General features: G+C 46.7%; 1 protein-coding gene and 1 pseudogene across 1 annotated transcript in view; both read left to right on the top strand.

The window, feature by feature from the left end:
- Positions 1-553, top strand: part of LOC124022301 — a 120,046-nt pseudogene extending 119,493 nt beyond the window's left edge.
- Positions 554-3,358: 2,805 nt separating this feature from the next.
- LOC124022299 (ADP-ribosylation factor-like protein 6-interacting protein 1) overlaps positions 3,359-15,376 on the top strand; it is a 30,213-nt gene continuing 18,195 nt past the window's right edge. Inside the window, exons 1-2 of the mRNA XM_046337224.1 lie at positions 3,359-3,562; positions 11,576-11,709. Of these exons, the coding sequence (XP_046193180.1) occupies positions 3,374-3,562; positions 11,576-11,709 (323 nt within the window). The 5' untranslated portion in view covers positions 3,359-3,373. The remainder of the gene's footprint in view (positions 3,563-11,575; positions 11,710-15,376) is intronic.

The raw sequence follows: 15,376 nt of genomic DNA, 5'->3' as shown, positions 1-15,376 counted from the left end.
GCAGCTACACACTGCTTTACACACTGAACAGGCAGCTACACGCTGCTTTACACACTGAGCAGGCAGCTACACACTGCTTTACACACTGAACAGCCAGCTACACACTGCTTTACACACTGAACAGCCAGCTACACACTTTGTTGACTACACTTTCCACCTCCTTTGCCTTATCCCGGTCTCTCTCTCTCCTCCTCCTCCATCCCTCTCTCCCCTACCTGTCTCCCCACCTCCCCTCTCTCCTCTCCAGGTGGACTGTGTGATAAAGGAGGCCACCAATGTGGACAACCTGTCCCAGCTGTACGAGGGCTGGACAGCCTGGGTGTGAATGGGGTCTCCCTGTGGTGCATCTCTTTGGTTCCAGCACACAACAGAGCCTCGCAGAGGGAGGGAGGGTTAGCCATCCAACCCAACCTCCAGACCAGACACCCGGATACGTACATACCCTGTTACCCACCTGTCCTGTTCTGGCAGGGTTAGGGTTAGGTGTGTCTGTCTGGGCCTGGGGGGTGAAGGAAGGAGAGGAGGAGCCACTGGAGCAGCAGCACCCAACCGTGCCACACGCTGATGGGGAAGGAGGGGGAGAGGGGGGGGTTCAAGATACTCCCCCCACCCCGATATAACCTCCTAGGGGTCCACCATGGAGCCCCTACTCCCGTACCGTAGCAGCACTAGAGCTGTCTGTCTGCCTGGCTGATTGGCTGGCTAAACCCAGTCCCACCCAACCTGCCACCTGGCTATAGACCAAGCTAACACAACCAGCTAAAGGGTCACTCTGCAGTCTGTCTGCAGCCAGATCTGACCACTCTGCTTGTCTGTACGGGTGGGGGGGGTCTGTCTGAGACAGGAAGGGGAGCAGAAGTATTGGTAGGGAAGGTATGGTGATAAGGCCCTCCCCCTCTACACTATGTTTTGAATAACCTTTACCCTCCCCTAATGAAAACCACCACCCTCCACTCACTGCTACCACCGATGACAACCCCCCCCCCCTTTAACAGCTGAGCTGGTTTACCCAGCAATGCTGTTGGGTTTGGACCTCATTCAAAGGGGCGGAGAAAGGGGAGGCTTTGCCGGGTGTGGTCTGAAGAGCTGATTGGCTGCACCTGTTTTGAAACCAATCTCCCTGATGGTACAGTGATTCTGATTGGCCAGCGACTGAGCTGCGTGATTTATGACTGGGCAGGTGTGGAGTGTGGGCAGGGGAAGGGAAGAATCTGTTGGCTCAGTGGGACTCCATCCAAAGCCTGAGAGGGGAAATGCTTTCAGGAAATAAAATAGTGTAATCAGACTGTCTTTTTTTTCTTTCTTTTTTCTTCTCTAAAACATTTATTGTAAAAACTGAAGAAAAAAACATACTTATTTTACAAAGCTCTTTAGAAATTGTGTATCACACAAGTTTGACATTATAAATGGATTATCAAATGGAGATGGGGTTTTTTTTTTGGGGGGGAGATTCACAGTCGTGTGGCGTTTTCTTTTCATTCATATGTTTCGGCACTGCGTAACGATGTGCCTCAAGTTAACTAATCCTATTGTCTGAAGTTAACTTTTATTTTTTGAGGGGAGTTAAAGATTTCGGGATTGACTGAGAAAGGATGACAACGTGGTCAAAGTTCTAGCTAGTTGCTATCTGAACCCTTGGTCTACGTCCCAAACAGCACCATATCCCCTATACAGTGCACTACTTTTGACCAGAGACATATGTGGGTCAAAGGTCGTGCCCTAAATAGGGAATAGGGTGCCATTTGGAATGCAAGCCTTGACCTGAGAGAAATCCATGTAATAATCATTTTTCTTCAATCTTTCTTCATATCTGTTGTATTTTGTAGGCTTCTCTCCTCCCTATCCCTTGTTTATAAAATAGAAAAGCTTTAGACTAGATTGATTCCTTTTTTTGACTTGCTGCCTTGCCTGTGAGTGAGTAGTAGTACTAGTAGTAGTAGTACTAGTAGTAGTAGTACTAGTAGCAGTAGTAGTAGTAGTAGTAGTAGTAGTAGTAGTAGTAGTAGTAACAGTAGTAGTAGTAGTAGTAGTAACAGTAGTAGTAGTAGTAGTAGTAGTAGTAGTAGCCTTCCTTCCTGATATGGGATGTATACTCTCCCAGCTTGTGTTTTATTGATCCTTACTGACTGACCCTCTAGTTTTACCTTTTTAGTGGGAGAAATAAGTAGAATAGATAAGTAAAGGAGTAGTGGGTGTTTTTTGATGATCGTGCAAAACTGCTATTTCTTAAAGGTTTTATTAGATTTAGTTTGAAATAAAATTGCATTTAAAATGGTCGTCTGTTTCCGTCTCTTGCATATGTTCTGCAAATACAAAACATAAATGGGTATATTTTTTTAATTTTATTAACTAGGCAAGTCAGTTAAGAACAAATTCTTATTTATAATGATGTTCTACACTGGCCAAACCCGGGACGACAGTTGTGTGCCGCCCTATGAGACTCAGAATCACGGCCGGTTGTGATACAGCCTGGATTCGAACCAGGGTGTCTGTAGTGACTCCTCTAGCACTGACATGCAGTACCTTAGATCACTGTACCACTCGGGAGCCCCATGTATTTTTATTAAGCTCTTTTTTTTTAAATGTTGATTTGCTGGCTGATATTTTTCCTTCTTGCACAGTGATGCCAATGAAAATACAGTAAAAGTAGTAGTTTTATTCTTGAATTCTTTCTCCAGGTGGAAAGATTGATACTGTAAACTGAACATGGATAATGGAAGAACATACAGATTTTTAGGACTCTCTCCCCTCTGTACACTTTTACATTGTTTTTCTACGTCTCATAACTACAAAGACTGAAATGTGCATGTACTTCTCTGCTTTGGATGAGAAGCCACACTGGTTTTTAACAATCTGGTCGTTACACTGATGTGGAAACAGGATGGCTGGAGAAAGCTGGCTAATGGTTTTCAGTGGTCTAAAAGAGACAACTGTTGTGTGCCAGACTTTTGACCAGGGGAATAGGGTACAGTTTGGGGAATTCACTTCAGACGATCTAGTAATGGTTAAAGCCCAGTGAGCTCATTCACCAGTCTATCAGCCAATCTATATCCAGTCCGCGAGGGGGAAATGTAACACAGAGCCCTGAAGACTTCAGCAGTGGTCCAAACGCCTGACTGATATTAAATTCATCATCCAATTACATTTAAGCTAAATCTAATCAATCAAGTGATTTGTGAAATTGGTCAGAGGTTCACCAATTCAATTATTGCTCATTCTTCCAATTTCCTTGTGGTAGGAGTTTCCTCCTGCTTAAACAAACCGTTTATTGATTTAAAATTAATTTGGGTCGTAAATGTCAGCCGAGTAATTTTATTTTGGGCAATGCCGAGGAAAGGGGCGTGAACTACATTACCCATAATGCCCATTAGCCATGACGTTCTCGAGTCCATCCTGCCAGGCATCCAACGGTTGGTTTGTGAACTGCAAAATCCACAAAGAAGAGAGGGAAGCGTCCGCTGCGCCCCTGGGTCGTTTTAAATTTGCCTTTAAAAACATCACCGAAAACTTAAAACAACCGCTAGCTATGGCAGAGGGAGACAACAAAAGCGCCAACCTACTCGTAAGTAACGTTATCCCACTTTCGACTTTGACAAGCTTTTGTTCCTGAATTTAGGTAACGTTAATTAACGTCGTAGTGTTGCTTGACAACGGCCTTCGAAATGCTAACAATTTAACCAGCTATGCTAACGGAGGAGGATTAGTGAACATGAGAACCGTGCCCAACAAATTCAATCATTAACCTGAGCAAATTAACCAAGCCATACAATACATGGTTTGTTAGACGGCCTATGTATCATTCAACATTATCTACACTAACAATTAACGTTATGCGGTCTTAACATCGGCCTTATAGCTAACATTATTGCTCGGCTAACTAGCTGTTCTCGCATGATACGGCTAATTGGTGAAAGGTGTTTTTTGTAGCTAGCTGTGTTTTATTTGGCTGGCTCGCCAACACAGCGGCTGTCCGTAAGGTTATTTTTAATGTGACACGTTCAGCTGACAGGCCGAGAGAGCCCACGTCTGGCTAATTTGGGTCTTGTGACATTTATTTAACATCCCCTTTTGAAATGACCAAATGTGCGCTACCTTAACTATTTGATTAGTCACCGAAAGATGACTAATTATTTGGTGTAAAAGTTAGACGATTTACTCTATAATTAAACATGGTTCGAGTGACTAGTGTAATTAAGGTAATGAAAACATGGTCAGAAGTGGTCGCGATACATTTGAACGTCGACGGGGTAACCTAGATGGTGTAATAACACTGAGCTGTTCTAAACGAAATCCGGGAAATACAAAAACAAAATTGAGCCTATATATATTAATGAACCTTAAGACTGAATGTCAGTATATACCCTTCCCAGACAAAAGTCTTCAAAGGTTTTCATTGTACAGTTCTGAGGCTAACCTTTCTTAAGTAAATGGTAATGACCGAGAAGACTGTTTGAAGGATATATTGGCACGGGTGGTGTTAGGCCCGAGATAAAATCACATTTTATTGGTCACATACACATGGTTAGCAGATGTTATTGCGACGATAGCGAAATGCTTGTAGTCGAGGGCAGGTGGTGTGCCGCAAATCTCCCCCCTGTCAGAGTCAAATACTTTCCTTCAAACACCGCCTTCGAGGGCATTTATACAACGGGTTAGGAACATATTCAAATAATGATTGACATATTTTCATTAATCCATCTTGATTAATTTATTCATACAATTTCATCCTTCCACAATGTATAGTCCCGATACAAATAGGCATTTTAACGTCGAATATTTAGCAGGTGGTAATTTGTAAGGTAGACACAGGCTGGAATGCTGTTTTAACCAATCAGCATTCAGGATCTGATCCGCCCGTTGTATAAATTTCCATAGAAACGGCCCCTTGCAACATTGATTGATTGGGGTTAGGGGAATAGAAAGCCACTGATCTGGAAGATGAAAATGATGAGGGTATCAGTCATCCAAAGCGCAGAAACGCCTCCTAATGTTACCAACTACAAATGCCGAAATATGGACGAGATGCATCCTAGAGCTGGACGACGGTCACAACAAACTCTAACGTTCTCATTTAATCAACACCTGTTAAGTACAAGCATATTACATTTGTAATCTTATAGAGAACAATCTAATGATTCATTCTGTGATTCATAATGACATGGGCTAAAGAGAACTACTTACAAGCCCTAAACCAACAATACAGTCTATTACTTGAATGACTGTAGTCTTTGACAATTTTTTTGGAGGGCCTTCCTCTGACACAGTGTAACAGTATAACTTTAGACCGTCCCCTCGCCCATACCCGGGCGCGAACCAGGGACCCTCTGCACACATCAACAACAGTCACCCTCGAAGCATCGTTACCCATCGCTCCACAAAAGCCACGGCCCTTGCAGGGCAAGGGGAACTACTACTTCAAGGTCTCAGAGAAAGTGACGTCACTGATTGAAACGCTAACTAAGCTAGCTGTTTCACATCCGTTACAATAGCCTAGTATATAGGTCCTGGATGCCAGGAAGCTTGGCTCCAGTGACGTACTGGGCCGTGCGCGCTACCCTCTGTAGCGCCTTACGGTTGGATGCCAAGCAGTTGCCATACTAGGCGGTGATGCAACCGGTCAGCATGCTCTCGATGGTGCAGCTGTAGAACTCTTGAGGATCTGGGGATCCATGCCAAATATTTTCAGTCTCCTGAGGGGGAAAAGGCATTGTTGTGCCCTCTTCAGGACTGTCTTGGTGTGTTTGGACTATGATAGTATGTTGGTGATGTGGGCACCAAGGAACTTGAAGCTCTCAATCTGCTCCACTACAGCCCCGTTGATGTGAATGGGGTGTGTTCGGTCCTACTTTTCCTGTAGTCCACGATCAGCTCCTTTGTCATGCTCACATTGAGGGAGAGGTTGTTGTCCTGGCACCACACTGCCAGGTCTCTGACCTCCTCCCTATAGGCTCTCATTGTTGTCGGCGATCAGGTCTGCCACTGGTGTGTCGTTAGCAAACTTAATGGTGGTGCTGGAATCGTGCTTGGCCACGCAGTCGTGGGTGAACAGGGAAACCGGGAGGGGACTAAACACGTACCCCTGAGGGACCCCCGTGTTGAGGATCAACGTGGCAGATGTATTGTTGCCTAGCCTTACAACCTGGGGGTGGCCTGTCAGGAAGTCCAGGATCCAGTTGCAGAGGGAGGTGTTTAGTCCCAGGGTCCTTAGCTTAGTGATGCGCTTCGTGGGCACTATGGTGTTGAGCTGTAGTCAATGAACAAATCAAGTGTTATTTATCACATACACATGGTTAGCAGATGTTAATGCGAGTGTAGCGAAATGTTTGTGCTTCTAGTTCTGACAATGCAGTAATATTCAACCTAACAATTTCACAACAATTACCTTATACACACACAAGTGTAAAGGAATGCATAAGAATATGTACATAAAAAAATATATGAATGAGTGATGGTATAGAGTGGCATAGGCAAGATGCAGTGGATGGTATAGAGTACAGTATATACATATGAGATTAGTAATGTAGTGTATGTAAACATAAGTGGCATTGTTTAAAGTGGCTAGTGATACATTACATCAAGATTGCAAGATGCAGTAGATGATATAGAGTACAGTTTATACTTATGAGATGAGTAATGTAGGATATGTAAACATTATATGATGTGGCATTGTTTAAAGTGGCTAGTGATACATTTATTACATAAATTTAAAGTGGCTGTAGTTGAGTCAGTATGTTGGCAGCAGCCACTCAATGTTAGTGATGGCTGTTTACCAGTCTAATGGCCTTGAGATAGAAGCTGTTTTTCAGTCTCTCGGTCCCAGCTTTGATGCACCTGTACTGACCTCGCCTTCTGGATGATAGCGGGGTGAACAGGCTGTGGCTCGGGTGGTTGATGTCCTTGATTATCTTTATGGCCTTCCTGTGACATCGGGTGGTGTAGGTGTCCTGGAGGGCAAGTAGTTTGCCCCCGGTGATGCGTTGTGCAGACCTTACTACCCTCTGGAGAGCCTTACGGTTATGGGCGGAGCAGTTGCTGTACCAGGCGGTGATACAGCCCGACAGGATGCTCTCGATTGTGCATCTATAGAAGTTTGAGTGTTTTTGGTGACAAGCCAAATTTCTTTAGCCTCCTGAAGTTGAAGAGGCACTGCTGCGCCTTCTTCACGATGCTGTTTGTGTGGTTGGACCATTTCAGTTTGTCCTTGATGTGTACGCCGAGGAACTTACAACTTTCTACCCTCTCCACTACTGTCCCGTCGATGTGGATAGGGGGGTGCACCCTCTGCTGCTCTCCTTTTGTTTTGTTGACGTTGAGTGTGAGGTTATTTTCCTGAAACCACACTCCGAGGGCCCTCACCTCCTCCCTGTAGGCCGTCTCGTTGTTGGTAATCAAGCCTACCACTGTAGTGTCATCTGCAAACTTGATGATTGAGTTGGAGGCGTGCATGGCCACTCTGTCGTGGGTGAACAGGGAGTACAGGAGGGGGCTGAGAACGCACCCTTGTGGGGCCCCCATGTTGAGGATCAGCTGGGAGGAGATATTGTTGCCTACCCTCACCACCTGGGGGCGGCCCGTCAGGAAGTCCAGGACCCAGTTGCACGGGGCTGGGTCGAGACCCAGGGTCTCGAGCTTGATGACGAATTTGGAGGGTACTATGGTGTTAAATGCTGAGCTGTAGTCGATAAACAGCATTCTCACGTAGGTATTCCTCTTGTCCAGATGGGTTAGGGCATTGTGCATCATTCTCACATAGGTGTTCCTTTTGTCCAGGTGTGAAAAGGCAGTGTGGAGTGCAATCATCTGTGGATCTGTTGGGGTTGTTATGTGAATTGTGGGTCTAGGGTTCCTGGGATGATGGTGTTGTGAGTCTTGACCAGCCTTTCAAAGCACTTTATGGCTACCTACATGAGCGCTACGGGGTGGTAATCATTTAGGCAGGTAACCTTCGCTTTCTTGGGCACAGGTACTATGGTGGTCTGCTTGAAACGTGTAGCTATTACAGACTCGGGCAGGGAGAGGTTGCAAATGTCAGTGAAGACACTTGTCAGTTGGTCCTTGCATCCTCTGAGTACACACGTCCTGGTAATCCGTCTGGCCTTGTGAAGGTTGACCTGTTTTATAGGTCTTGCTCACATCGGCTACCGAGATGATCACAGTCGTAGCACCCGCTTGAATTTATCTGTTTTTTTATCTGTATTTCACTACATTCTCGAGCAGTGGTTCCCAAACTGAAACTCGGTCCAGGTTCATCAGGTTAATCAGGTTAATCTGGACTGTTTTGAAATTGGGTAGTGCATCAGTTTTTCTATTGTCAGTCATTGCATTTCTTAGAGATATTTATTTTATAACCTTTATTTAACTAGGCATGTCCAGTTAAAGAACAAATTCTTGTTTACAATGACAGCCTACTGGGAACAGTGGGTTAACTGCCTTGTTCAAGGGCAGAACGACATGTTTTTAGCTCGGGGATTCGATCCAGCAACCTTTCAGTTACTGGCCCAACACTCTAACGACTAGGCTACCTGCCGCTTCTAACTAAATGTCCCTTTTTTGCTTTTAGATTTTGTGTTAATGTTAATCACTCAAATATCACATGAATACACATTAGCCATGGCAAAATGTATGGAATTGAAAGAAAATTGGCTTCAAAACTGAATTTTCTCACTACACCATGATTTTTGTTTTTTGAATTGCAGGAAATAGGCTTTTAAACCTGCAAAAATAAGTTGTCTAGCAACAAGAGGGGTATAAACAGTTTGTGGCCATATAAATAGATATGCAGGGGGGTGCTCCCCAATGCTGGCAAGGGGAGCCTGAGTGGGAGAAGGTTTGGGAGCCGCTGTTCTAGAACAGTGATGGAACACTAGAATCTGGTTGAAACTGTCTTCTGTTAAATCGTCCTTTGTCAGCTTAACGACAGCTCTCAGATGCTGCAGTCAGGCCTCGTCTATCGTTGATTACATTCATCCACCGAACAAACCTACCACAGAGGATCAACTGACAACTAGGATGGATCACGATGATGATCTGTGTGGCAAAACAAGTCTGTAACGTTAATAGCTATGCCTTTTCCTGGCTGGCTGTGGGTCATGAGACGACATGGTGTTTAGTGCCCCTTGGTATAGAGATGTCTGTATGAAGACGGGTCTTTGTGGTGTCAGCACAACGTGGGATTATTTCACTTCCCAGACCATTCACAATGACACCTCTGTTTTCCTCAACCCTTCGGCCCTGTGGCTCTGCTCAGCCACCAACTGATAGTAGTAGAGGGATGTTTGGAAGTCAGCAGGGCTTAAGTTATTAGCAAGCCATTAAACAGTGGTATTTCTGTGGTGCAGTCTGTTTGTGTCCCAATGGCACCCTAGTCCCTATTTAGTGCACTTCATTGACCAGAGTCCTATAGGGTGACATTTGGGACTCAGCCTAGCTCCTTAGATGAACAGGCTAAACTGTTAACTATATGTGAATTGGAGTTCAGCTTTGTCTGGACTGAGAGTTAGATGGCTTTTCTTCTGAGTGCACCAGTGCATCTTGAGTCCTTGTCAACCTGACCCGTTATCAGGCTGCGTTTTCACACACCTTGGGGGGGGGGGGGGGGGGGGGGACTACTGCCGTGGCCTATTTATTGCCTTACCTCCTTACTCCATTTGCACACACTGTATGTAGATTGTCTGTTGTGTTATTGACTGTACGTTTGTTTATGTGTAAATCTGTGTTGTTTTTGTCGCACTGCTTTGCTTTATCTTGGCCAGGTTGCAGTTGTAAATGAGAACTTGTTCTCAACTGGCCTACCTGGTTAAATAAAGGTGAAATAAATATGAATCACACTGGTCAAATTGCTACTTTGCCATGTTGGGAGCCGGGGATTTGCGTATGTATTTAAACAACGCCTAACACCTGGCTCTACAATAGACTAGTGTCCTGTCCAGGAGGTTAATACCTGGCTCTACAATAGACTAGTGTCCTGTCCAGGAGGTTAACACCTGGCTCTACAATAGACTAGTGTCCTGTCCAGGAGGTTAACACCTGGCTCTACAATAGACTAGTGTCCTGTCCAGGAGGTTAACACCTGGCTCTACAATAGACTAGTGTCCTGTCCAGGAGGTTAACACCTGGCTCTACAATAGACTAGTGTCCTGTCCAGGAGGTTAACACCTGGCTCTACAATAGACTAGTGTTAACACCTGGCTCTACAATAGACTAGTGTTAACACCTGGCTCTACAATAGACTAGTGTTAACACCTGGCTCTACAATAGACTAGTGTTAACACCTGGCTCTACAATAGACTAGTGTTAACACCTGGCTCTACAATAGACTAGTGTTAACACCTGGCTCTAGACTAAACACCTGGCTCTAGACTAGTGTTAACACCTGGCTCTACAATAGACTAGTGTTAACACCTGGCTCTACAATAGACTAGTGTTAACACCTGGCTCTACAATAGACTAGTGTTAACACCTGGCTCTACAATAGACTAGTGTTAACACCTGGCTCTACAATAGACTAGTGTTAACACCTGGCTCTACAATAGACTAGTGTTAACACCTGGCTCTACAATAGACTAGTGTTAACACCTGGCTCTACAATAGACTAGTGTTAACACCTGGCTCTACAATAGACTAGTGTTAACACCTGGCTCTACAATAGACTAGTGTTAACACCTGGCTCTACAATAGACTAGTGTTAACACCTGGCTCTACAATAGACTAGTGTTAACACCTGGCTCTACAATAGACTAGTGTTAATACCTGGCTCTACAATAGACTAGCGTCCTGTCCAGGAGGTTAATACCTGGCTCTGCAATAGACTAGCGTCCTGTCCAGGAGGTTAACACCTGGCTCTACAATAGACTAGCGTCCTGTCCAGGAGGTTAACACCTGGCTCTGCAATAGACTAGTGTTAACACCTGGCTCTGCAATAGACTAGTGTCCTGTCCAGGAGGTTAACACCTGGCTCTACAATAGACTAGTGTCCTGTCCAGGAGGTTAATACCTGGCTCTACAATAGACTAGTGTTAACACCTGGCTCTACAATAGACTAGTGTCCTGTCCAGGAGGTTAACACCTGGCTCTACAATAGACTAGTGTTAACACCTGGCTCTACAATAGACTAGTGTTAACACCTGGCTCTACAATAGACTAGTGTTAACACCTGGCTCTAGGAGGTTAACACCTGGCTCTACAATAGACTAGTGTCCTGTCCAGGAGGTTAACACCTGGCTCTACAATAGACTAGTGTTAATACCTGACTCTACAATAGACTAGTGTTAACACCTGGCTCTACAATAGACTAGTGTTAACACCTGGCTCTACAATAGACTAGCGTCCTGTCCAGGAGGTTAACACCTGGCTCTACAATAGACTAGTGTTAACACCTGGCTCTACAATAGACTAGTGTTAACACCTGGCTCTACAATAGACTCGCGTCCTGTCCAGGAGGTGTACTGGTAGATCAAGCTACCTCACTCTTCAGAAACAGGAGATGGGCTCCTGTCTCATGGACTGTTCTGGCTCGTTCAAGTCTACTTCCTAACCTCTGTCTCTGGCGTGTGTCTCGTCGGTGTCTGTGTTCCAGGCCCAGGAGACGGCCCAGCTGGAGGAGCAGCTGCAGGGCTGGGGAGAGGTGATCCTGGCTGGGGACCAGGTCCTGCGTTGGAAGAAACCATGGTTCCCTGGAGCCCTGATGGCAGCCACCACACTGGTCTTTATGTGAGTAGTACTCACACACACAGCCCTGATGGCAGCCACCACACTGGTCTTTATGTGAGTAGTACTCACACACACAGCCCTGATGGCAGCCACCACACTGGTCTTTATGTGAGTAGTACTCACACACACAGCCCTGATGGCAGCCACCACACTGGTCTTATGTGAGTAGTACTCACACACACAGCCCTGATGGCAGCCACCACACTGGTCTTTATGTGAGTAGTACACACACACACACACACACACACACACACACACACACACACACACACACACACACACACACACACACACACACACACACACACACACACACACACACACACACACACACACACACACACACACACAGCCCTGATGGCAGCCACCACACTGGTCTTCATGTGAGTAGTACTCTCACACACACACACACACACACACACACACACACACACACACACACACACACACACACACACACACACACACACACACACACACACACACACACACAGTCCTGATGGCAGCCACCACACTGGTCTTTATGTGAGTAGTACTCACACACACAGCCCTGATGGCAGCCACCACACTGGTCTTTGTGAGTAGTACTCACACACACAGCCCTGATGGCAGCCACCACACTGGTCTTATGTGAGTAGTACTCACACACACAGCCCTGATGGCAGCCACCACACTGGTCTTTGTGAGTAGTACTCACACACACAGCCCTGATGGCAACCACACTGGTCTTTGTGAGTAGTACTCACACACACGATGCATACAGCTGTCCTGTCACGCTCTCACACACACACTTACACACAGCTGTCCTGTCACGCACACTTACACACAGCTGTCCTGTCACACACTCTCTCACACACGATACACACACAGCTGTCCTGTCACTCTCTCACACACACACGTTACACACAGCTGTCCTGTCACACACACTTACACACAGCTGTCCTGTCACACACTCTCACACACACGATACACACACAGCTGTCCTGTCACGCTCTCACACACAGCTGTCCTGTCACGCTCTCACACACAGCTGTCCTGTCACGCTCTCACACACAGCTGTCCTGTCACGCTCTCACACACACACCAGGGCTTGACATTCAGGTAAATTTGCCGGTAGCACACCGGGCCAGTACCAAGTGACGACTCCAGGCTCGTGGGCGAGATCACAGGAGAACGTTATTTAGGCAGAATTTTAATCATGGGTAATCAGTCAGCATGGTGGCTCCAGCAGGGGGTTACAGTCAGCATGGTGGCTCCAGCAGGGGGTTACAGTCAGCGTGGTGGCTCCAGCAGGGGGTTACAGTCAGCGTGGTGGCTCCAGCAGGGCGTTACAGTCAGCGTGGTGGCTCCAGCAGGGCGTTACAGTCAGCGTGGTGGCTCCAGCAGGGGGTTACAGTCAGCGTGGTGGCTCCAGCAGGGGGTTACAGTCAGCGTGGTGGCTCCAGCAGGGGGTTACAGTCAGCGTGGTGGCTCCAGCAGGGGGTTACAGTCAGCGTGGTGGCTCCAGCAGGGGTTACAGTCAGCGTGGTGGCTCCAGCAGGGGGTTACAGTCAGCGTGGTGGCTCCAGCAGGGGTTACAGTCAGCGTGGTGGCTCCAGCAGGGGTTACAGTCAGCGTGGTGGCTCCAGCAGGGGTTACAGTCAGCGTGGTGGCTCCAGCAGGGGTTACAGTCAGCGTGGTGGCTCCAGCAGGGGTTACAGTCAGCGTGGTGGCTCCAGCAGGGGGTTACAGTCAGCGTGGTGGCTCCAGCAGGGGTTACAGTCAGCGTGGTGGCTCCAGCAGGGGTTACAGTCAGCGTGGTGGCTCCAGCAGGGGTTACAGTCAGCGTGGTGGCTCCAGCAGGGGTTACAGTCAGCGTGGTGGCTCCAGCAGGGGTTACAGTCAGCGTGGTGGCTCCAGCAGGGGTTACAGTCAGCGTGGTGGCTCCAGCAGGGGGTTACAGTCAGCGTGGTGGCTCCAGCAGGGGTTACAGTCAGCGTGGTGGCTCCAGCAGGGGTTACAGTCAGCGTGGTGGCTCCAGCAGGGGGTTACAGGCAGCGTGGTGGCTCCAGCAGGGGTTACAGGCAGCGTGGTGGCTCCAGCAGGGGTTACAGTCAGCGTTATCACAGAACACCAGCATAGAGACAGACAGACACACGATGGACAGGCTCCCAGCAGAGACTGAGTTTAGTTAAGTAGCCTGCGTTATCAGCAGAACAGCACAAGACAGGAGCCCAATCCCCTATTTCTGTAGCATGATGTTGACAGGCACGGCCTACCCTTTATGCATTTGAATGACTGATGCTGTGTTTTATAAATAGTTTTAACTGTGTACATTGTTAAAGAGGATGGAGGCCTACCCTTTATGCATTTGAATGACTGATGCTGTGTTTTATAAATAGTTTAACTGTGTACATTGTTTAAGAGGATGTAGGCCTACCCTTTATGCATTTGGATGGCTGATGCTGTGTTTTATAAATAGTTTAACTGTGTACATTGTTTAAGAGGATGTAGGCCTACCCTTTATGCATTTGGATGGCTGATGCTGTGTTTTATAAATAGTTTAACTGTGTACATTGTTAGAGGATGGAGGCCTACCCTTTATGCATTTGAATGGCTGATGCTGTGTTTTATAAATAGTTTTAACTGTGTACATTGTTAAAGAGGATGGAGGCCTACCCTTTATGCATTTGAATGACTGATGCTGTGTTTTATAAATAGTTTAACTGTGTACATTGTTTAAGAGGATGTAGGCCTACCCTTTATGCATTTGGATGGCTGATGCTGTGTTTTATAAATAGTTTAACTGTGTACATTGTTTAAGAGGATGTAGGCCTACCCTTTATGCATTTGGATGGCTGATGCTGTGTTTTATAAATAGTTTAACTGTGTACATTGTTTAAGAGGATGTAGGCCTACCCTTTATGCATTTGGATGGCTGATGCTGTGTTTTATAAATAGTTTAACTGTGTACATTGTTAGAGGATGGAGGCCTACCCTTTATGCATTTGAATGGCTGATGCGGTTCCTTTGTCATGCCGGACACTCCAATTGTGCAACACTGCCTATTGCAGTTGAGGAATAGATCATACAGCAGTGGAAAGCTTGGATCCTCGTTTCAGTTATCACCATCAAAACTGTTGTCTTTTCCCAGATTGCATTTCGACGTGTTGTCCAGTGACTGGGCTCATTGGAACACGTTGCTTTCCCCACGGCACTCAGCTGTGGAAGCAGTTGTGTGCTCTTGCCACCATACAGTTGATATTCTGAGGTGGCAGGGTAGCCTAGTGGTTAGAGTGTAGAGGTGGCAGGGTAGTCTAGTGGTTAGAGTGTAGAGGTGGTAGGGTAGCCTAGTGGTTAGAGTGTAGGGGCGGCAGGGTAGCCTAGTGGTTAGAGTGTAGAGGCGGCAGGGTAGCCTAGTGGTTAGAGTGTAGAGGCGGCAGGGTAGCCTAGTGGTTAGAGTGTAGAGGTGGCAGGGTAGCCTAGTGGTTAGAGTGTAGAGGTGGCAGGGTAGCCTAGTGGTTAGAGTGTAGAGGTGGCAGGGTAGCCTAGTGGTTAGAGTGTAGAGGCGGCAGGGTAGCCTAGTGGTTAGAGTGTAGAGGCGGCAGGGTAGCCTAGTGGTTAGAGTGTAGAGGCGGCAGGGTAGCCTAGTGGTTAGAGTGTAGAGGCGGCAGGGTAGCCTAGTGGT

Source organism: Oncorhynchus gorbuscha, unplaced genomic scaffold, assembly GCF_021184085.1.
Source record: "Oncorhynchus gorbuscha isolate QuinsamMale2020 ecotype Even-year unplaced genomic scaffold, OgorEven_v1.0 Un_scaffold_1329, whole genome shotgun sequence".
Taxonomy (NCBI): Eukaryota; Metazoa; Chordata; class Actinopteri; order Salmoniformes; family Salmonidae; genus Oncorhynchus; species Oncorhynchus gorbuscha.
Note: the sequence above shows the minus strand (reverse complement) of the source record. Positions and strands in the feature narration are given on the sequence as shown.